At 38.8% G+C, this 8,011-nt stretch overlaps 1 protein-coding gene across 2 annotated transcripts; it reads right to left on the bottom strand.

Moving 5' to 3' along the window:
• Positions 1-1,017: 1,017 nt before the first annotated feature.
• LOC138402846 (uncharacterized) lies at positions 1,018-7,248 on the bottom strand. 2 transcript variants are annotated; one of them, XR_011237190.1, is made up of 4 exons: positions 3,343-7,248; positions 2,615-2,788; positions 1,718-1,828; positions 1,018-1,512 (listed from the first exon to the last, which is right to left on the bottom strand). XR_011237190.1 is itself a non-coding variant. In XM_069501209.1 (3 exons), coding segments are annotated over exons 1-3 (471 nt in total). In that variant the 5' UTR covers positions 2,617-7,188; the 3' UTR covers positions 1,018-1,154. The 2 variants fall into 2 exon arrangements, 1 of the variants encoding a protein (XP_069357310.1); XM_069501209.1 differs by having other exon boundaries at positions 2,615-7,188.
• Between the last annotated feature and the right edge of the window lie 763 nt (positions 7,249-8,011).

The following is an 8,011-nucleotide window of genomic DNA, read 5'->3' on the forward strand; positions in this document are numbered from 1 at the left end:
GAAAAGAAAAGAAGGCAATCATCACAAAAATATAGTTTAGCGTGGTGTTTTGTAACTTGTCTCCCAACGAGACGCGGTAAATTTTTTATGAGAACGTAGTGTGATTTATTGCCTTTGTCAATCAAAAGTAAATTAACTTTTATTTTACGCTTAAACTCTGATCTATATATAGGACCTACAATCGTATTACTGTTTTTTAAAGAGTATACATTAACAGAAATATTAGAGTTATTAGATTCGAATACCTTAATATCTGCAAATGTAACAGGTAAATTCATATTTTGTATGTTCAAAACGTCACGAAAATGAGGATACGAGGATGTGCGAGCGCTATTTTTGCTTGTGGGATAAACCGCTGCTACAATAGACCACAGAAAACAATACGGATCACTATTTTTAATATTGAGACAAGCTTTCTTATTTCTAAACAATCGCGGTAAATCAATATAGCTCGATCCATTCAATGGATCGTATTTATTAACATTTACTTCCAAGTACGAATTGCATAAAAAAGTCCACCCACTATCGCGTTCTTCAAATTCTTGAATTTTTTTTTAATTGTCTCAATAAGTGTCTGAAATATGCAATCAAATGAGTAGTTTTTACAAATAACTATATTTTTTGTAACGAAAGACTTTGTTTCTTGTTCATTATTTTTGAACAAGAGAAAAGTACCAAAATATTCAAAGTTAACTTTTATACTATCATGGTTACTAAGAGAAGAATTTAAAATACTTTTTAGTTTAGAACTAATATTTTCTAAAAATATTTCAGGCAAACTTTGCTCAAACTCCAACGCAAGTATTCGATATGAAGCTATTCTACCTTGGAAAGCAGATGAAATTTTAACAATTCCACTACTTATTTCATTCATAGAGATACTTTTGTGTATGTTACTGCGGAGATGACCTATCCACTGCTTTTTAGTCACCTCGACTGAGCAAACTTGACAAAAAGGCATTATGAATTTATAAAAATTAGATTTACACCTAAAGAACTGAAAAACCAAAAAACTAATAAAACCTTATACCATTTATTAGGAACCTAACTAATGAATTAATAAAAATAAAACCTTTCTTATAATGTTATTCCTTCATTTGCCTTATTACCTAAGTACTACACACATACACATACACGTATACATTAAAATTGTTCTATCTTTTCTTAAAATTAAAGTTACCCGACATAAATGTCGGGTCCGAGTCCTTAAATAATTCGTGCAGTTCCTTTACGAGTCGCTGCAGTGCTTTCCACTGCGACGAGTCGTCGTCCACCGAGCAGGCCAAACGCAGCAGCGCTTTCTTCCAGCGTTCGTCCGACTCGGTAGCCTCGGCGTCGCAGCGGTCGTACACGCGCAACTCCAAATAAAATGGTCCTGTCGTAGACACGCTCCGTCTCTGGACGCCGTTCGCGACCCTGTTCACTATAAACGATGGTAGCGACTTCACTGCACCACCTTCATCGTCATCCGATTGCAGACCGAAGATGTCCAAAAGTTTTCCTTTCCGGCTTCTAAAAATAAAACAAAAATATTAGTAACCTTATAAATTAAAACTAGCATGCTTTTACTAAACTAAACAGGGATTCGAACCCATAACTCTTGACCGCGTATAGCTTTAAAATATTGAATATCGCAAACACACAAGTTATACTATAAAGTCGTAGTAGCTCAACGGTTAGATAAGCGCTCTGAAATAAAGTATAATGATAATATTACCTTGCTGGTTCCTCGCTCGTTTGCTTGCTGGCTACTTTTGCAGGCGTGGAAGACTTCCTGGGTTTTTTCACCTTTGCCGGTGGTACTGCAAATTCATATTCTGAATCAGACCTAATAGAAAAAATATAAAAATAAAATCTTTAAGAAAAATATTAGCAAAACATTTCATAATAATAATAAAATCTTTATTTGGTTCAAAAACACAATTTACAAAAATAATAATTATGAGAACCAAAAGTCGTCTACTCAGCATCTGTTGGATACACATCTTAATATATTTCCAACGCTGATATTCTGTATAAAAACCTTGTGCTATGTACAAAAAGCATTGACGACAAAATGCTACTAAAATAAATCAAACAATAGAATTTAAAACTAAAAGGAACAAATTAGTAAAAAAAAAAAAGATTCCGACGAATTGAGAACCTCCTCCTTTTTTTGAAGTCGGTTAAATATTTAGATTAGATTTATTTATAATTACTATAAGCAGTGATAGCCTAGTGGTTAGGGCTGTGGTCTCCTATTCGGGTCGCAAGTTCAATCCCTGGCACGCACCTCTGACTTTTCGAAGCTAAGTGATAATTAAATATCACTTGCTTCAACGGTGAAGGAAAACATCCTGAGGAAACCTGCACACCTGAGAGTTCCACATAAAAAAGTTCTCGAAGTCCGCCAATTCGCATTGGACCGGCGTGGTGGACTATGGCCTATAACCTTTCTCTGAGAGGAGACCTGCACTCAGTAGTGAGCCGTTGATGGGTTGCTGATGATGATGATGATGATGATAATTACTATAATGAGGTATTATCAACTAATTGATTTCATAACGCTATCACTATGTTGCGTTAAATCTAGTTTTAAAACTGAAGTTAAACATTGATTTTAACACTTACGTACATTATGAATAATGGTGACGACTGTAGCGCGATAGATCAGGCAGGTAGCAGGTGAGAGGCGGCTCGCAGGCTCTTGCAAGTTTTCAGCTTTGAAAACTCCTTCCACGACTCGTTGACTTTGTTGGATGAATGATGTATTTTCGAAAACCATGCTTATAAACGTTCATAACACCCACTGTAAGCAGTTTTTGCTTAGTGTTCCGTTGTAAAATAATTTATAAAACACTATCTTAGTATTAATTTTAAAAAACTTTAAAATGCAAGTTTGTGAATTCTTCTATATATATAGTAGGTATATAGGTAGCGATAGCCTAGTGGTTAGGACGTCCGCATTCTGATTGGAGGTCGGGGTTCGGTCTCGGGCACGCACCTCTAACTTTCCAGAGTTATTTGCGTTTTAAGTAATTAAATATCACTTGCTTTAACGGTGAAGGAAAACATCGTGAAGAAACCTGCATGCCTGAGAGTTCTCCATAATGTTCTCAAAGGTGTGTGAAGTCTACCAATCCGCACGTGGTCAGCGTGATAGACTATGGTCAAAACCCTTCTCACTCTGAGAGGAGACCCGTGCTCTGTAGTGAGCCGATCATGATGATGACGATAATAAAGGTAGTAGTAGGTACCTACATAAAATTATATTTTCCTTGCTTTTGTCTTTTTTATTTTATAAACTTAAGTTTTTATATTTAAGTATTTTTATTTAATATATTTACGTTCAATAATACATACGGAACCCAAAGTTGTCGTTTAGACGGACTCCGCCGCTTCAGGTCATTCCCCGCACGCTTGCCTGAATATGCAAAATTTGATAGTCGCAAAATTAGAAAACAATTTAAATAAAATATATAATAATATGATTGTTATTTTACAGAATGTGTCGTAACTACCATTGGGAAACTAACGTTAAAGCAGTTTTTGCTTAGGGTTCCGTTGTAAAATAATTTATAAAACACTATCTTAGTATTACTTTTAAAAAACTTTAAAATGCAAGTTTGTGAATTCTTCTATATATATATATATAGTAGGTATATAGGTAGTGATAGCCTAGTGGTTAGGACGTCCGTCTTCTAATTGGAGGTCGGGGGTTCGGTCTCGGGCCCGCACCTCTAACTTTCCAGAGTTATTTGCGTTTTAAGTAATTAAATATCACTTGCTTTAACGGTGAAGGAAAATATCGTGAAGAAACAGCATGCCTGAGAGTTCTCCATAATGTTCTCAAAGGTGTGTGAAGTCTACCAATCCGCATGTGGCCAGCGTGATAGACTATGGTCAAAACCCTTCTCACTCTGAGAGGAGACCCGTGCTCTGTAGTGAGCCGGTGATGGGTTGATCATGATGATGATGATGATGATGATGACATAGGTAGTAGTAGGTACCTACATAAAATTATATTTTCCTTGATTTTGTCTGCGGCTATAAGTAGTATTTGTATTGAATATATTTATGTTCATTTATATACACGGAACCCAAGTTATCGTTTAGACTCAAACTTGCAATTCTACGTAAATGCTTGCAGTTTTTGCTTAGGGTTCCGTTGTAAAATAATTTATAAAACACTATCTTAGTATTACTTTTAAAAAACTTTAAAATGCAAGTTTGTGAATTCTTCTATATATATAGTAGGTATATAGGTAGTGATAGCCTAGTGGTTAGGACGTCCGCCTTCTAATTGGAGGTCGAGGGTTCGGTCTCGGGCACGCACCTCTAACTTTCCAGAGTTATTTGCGTTTTAAGTAATTAAATATCACTTGCTTTAACGGTGAAGGAAAATATCGTGAAGAAACAGCATGCCTGAGAGTTCTCCATAATGTTCTCAAAGGTGTGTGAAGTCTACCAATCCGCATGTGGCCAGCGTGATAGACTATGGTCAAAACCCTTCTCACTCTGAGAGGAGACCCGTGCTCTGTAGTGAGCCGGTGATGGGTTGATCGTGATGATGATGATGATGATGACATAGGTAGTAGTAGGTACCTACATAAAATTATATTTTCCTTGATTTTGTCTGCGGCTATAAGTAGTATTTGTATTGAATATATTTATGTTCATTTATATACACGGAACCCAAGTTATCGTTTAGACTCAAACTTGCAATTCTACGTAAATGCTTGCAGTTTTTGCTTAGGGTTCCGTTGTAAAATAATTTATAAAACACTATCTTAGTATTACTTTTAAAAAACTTTAAAATGCAAGTTTGTGAATTCTTCTATATATATAGTAGGTATATAGGTAGTGATAGCCTAGTGGTTAGGACGTCCGCCTTCTAATTGGAGGTCGAGGGTTCGGTCTCGGGCACGCACCTCTAACTTTCCAGAGTTATTTGCGTTTTAAGTAATTAAATATCACTTGCTTTAACGGTGAAGGAAAATATCGTGAAGAAACAGCATGCCTGAGAGTTCTCCATAATGTTCTCAAAGGTGTGTGAAGTCTACCAATCCGCATGTGGCCAGCGTGATAGACTATGGTCAAAACCCTTCTCACTCTGAGAGGAGACCCGTGCTCTGTAGTGAGCCGGTGATGGGTTGATCGTGATGATGATGATGATGATGACATAGGTAGTAGTAGGTACCTACATAAAATTATATTTTCCTTGATTTTGTCTGCGGCTATAAGTAGTATTTGTATTGAATATATTTATGTTCATTTATATACACGGAACCCAAGTTATCGTTTAGACTCAAACTTGCAATTCTACGTAAATGCTTGCAGTTTTTGCTTAGGGTTCCGTTGTAAAATAATTTATAAAACACTATCTTAGTATTACTTTTAAAAAACTTTAAAATGCAAGTTTGTGAATTCTTCTATATATATAGTAGGTATATAGGTAGTGATAGCCTAGTGGTTTGGACGTCCGCCTTCTAATTGGAGGTTTGGGGTTTGATCCCGAGCACGCACCTCTAACTTTTCGGAGTTATGAGCATTTTAAGTAATTAAATATCACTTGCTTTAACGGTGAAGGAAAATATCGTGAAGAAACCTGCATGCCTGAGAGTTCTCCATAATATTCTCAAAGGTGTGTGAAGTCTACCAATCCGCATGTGGCCAGCGTGATAGACTATGGTCAAAACCCTTCTCACTCTGAGAGGAGACCCGTGCTCTGTAGTGAGCCGGTGATGGGTTGATCATGATGATGATGATGATGACATAGGTAGTAGTAGGTACCTACATAAAATTATATTTTCCTTGATTATGTCTGCGGCTATAAGTAGTATTTGTATTGAATATATTTATGTTCATTTATATACACGGAACCCAAGTTATCGTTTAGACTCAAACTTACAATTCAACGAAATGCTTGTCTTGCACTTCACAAAGGTACAGGATGTAATCTAATAGCTTTCAGTTATAAAATTACTAATAGGTACCTATATCTGATTATACTAGATGATGCCTACGACTTCGTCCGCGTTGATTAAGTTTTTTCATTCCCGCAGGAACCCTTTAATTTTCCGAAATAAAATGTAGTCTATGTGTTAATCCAGGGTATAATCTATCTTCATTTAAAATTTCATCCAAATCCGTTTAGCTGTTTTTGCGTGATTGAGTAACAAACATCCAAACATCCACACTTTCACATTTATAATATTATAAGTAGGATCTTATTCAATTCGTCTATACCTATACTATGCGGAAATGCATGGGGTTCTAGTTCCGATTCCTATTCGAGTAACTACGGTAACTTACTATTATTATAATCAGCTTGGGTTAAAAACAAACTTTCTGTATTACTATTTGGAGAATAAAAGCGTAATACCAAAATAATAAATAAACTATACAATAAACGTCTATCTATTAATTTACTGTTAATTTAGTATCAAAAGAAGTAATGAGGAACCAACTAAATTACACCCTGTATTGATTACTATTTGCAGAAAACACTTGGTAGACATTAGGTACAAAAATGAAGTAAACATGATGCATCGTATTTCAGTCAGCAATATACCGATTAGCAAGAAATATTTCGCAATTTAACTTGGATATGTTACTTTACCTATATAAAATAGGTGTTTCAATGTTAATGTTTTTCAGAAGAACGCCTTTTCCTTCCCAGAGATGAGCTCGCTACCACGGTAAGTAACAGCCTTTTAAACTCCCTTTGCTGGAAAATGACCTCCTCTCAGATAGCGATAGGGATTTGAGCCTGAATCCACCGCGCTGGCTCAGTGTGGTTGGTGGGTAAACACATGTCAGATAATAATCATCCAAGCATGCGGGTTTCCTCACGATGTTTTCCTCATCGTAAGTTGTGATAAAAGCGTGCATAACATAACACTTTATTTGTTGATGGAGAGCTCGCTTTCTGCCAATGATAATGTATTCACGTATCGTGGATTCGATTAATGGATTCACGAGCGCCGCGTCGCCTAGCGCTCAAACTGCTTGCTGGCGTACGCGAGTCGCTTCGATCGTAACGTGAACATACAAATATTGTTTATGAATATGTTTATTCACTTTCTGAAACAGATCGAAATCGACTCAAGACAAAACCAGATAGCAACCGAACTGAAAATCACTAAATCATGTTTCGAATGAACGAAATGCAAAAGCTATAATTGGGCATTGCTAGATCACTAAAGCATGTTTCGTGAACGAAGTGGAACGAAGTGAAACGAAGTGAAACGAAGTGAAACGAAACATGCTTTAATGATCTAGAATGCCCAATTATACACTACTGGTGACGCTCGGTTACGTTGGTGACGCTTGGCCTCACCGGTGACACTCGGCGACTTCAGTGACACTCGGCTTCATTGGTGACGCTCGGTTTCACCGGTGACTTCGGGGACGCTCGGCTTCATTGGGGACGCTCGCCTTTGGCGGTGACACTCGGCGACTTCGGTGACACTCGGCTTCATCGGGGACGCTCGGCTTCATCGGGGACGCTCGGCTTCGCCGGTGACACTCAGCGACTCCGGTGACGCTCGGCTTCATTGGGGACGCTCGGCTTCGCCGGTGACACTCGGCTTCATCGGGGACGCTCGGCTTCGCCAGTGACACTCGGCTTCATCGGGGACGCTCGGCTTCGCCGGTGATACTCGGCTTCAACGACGACGCTCGGCTTCACCGGTGACACTCGGCTTCAACGGCGACGCTCGGCTTCACCAGTGACACTGGGCGACTTCGGGGACGCTCGGCTTCGCCGGTGACACGCGGCTTCATCGGGGACGCTCGGCTTCAACGGGGACGCTCAGCTTCACCGGTGACACTCGGCTTTATCGGGGACGCTCGGCTTCGCCGGTGACACTCGGCTTCATCGGCGACGCTCGGCTACACCGGTGACACTCGGCTTCAACGGGGATGCTTGGCTTCACCGGTGACACTCGGCTTCATCGGCGACGCTCGGCGTCGCCGGTGACACTCGGCTTCATCGGCGACGCTCGGCTTCACCGGTGACACTCGGCTT

This window comes from Maniola hyperantus, chromosome 10 (genome assembly GCF_902806685.2).
Source record: "Maniola hyperantus chromosome 10, iAphHyp1.2, whole genome shotgun sequence".
Lineage (NCBI taxonomy): Eukaryota > Metazoa > Arthropoda > Insecta > Lepidoptera > Nymphalidae > Maniola > Maniola hyperantus.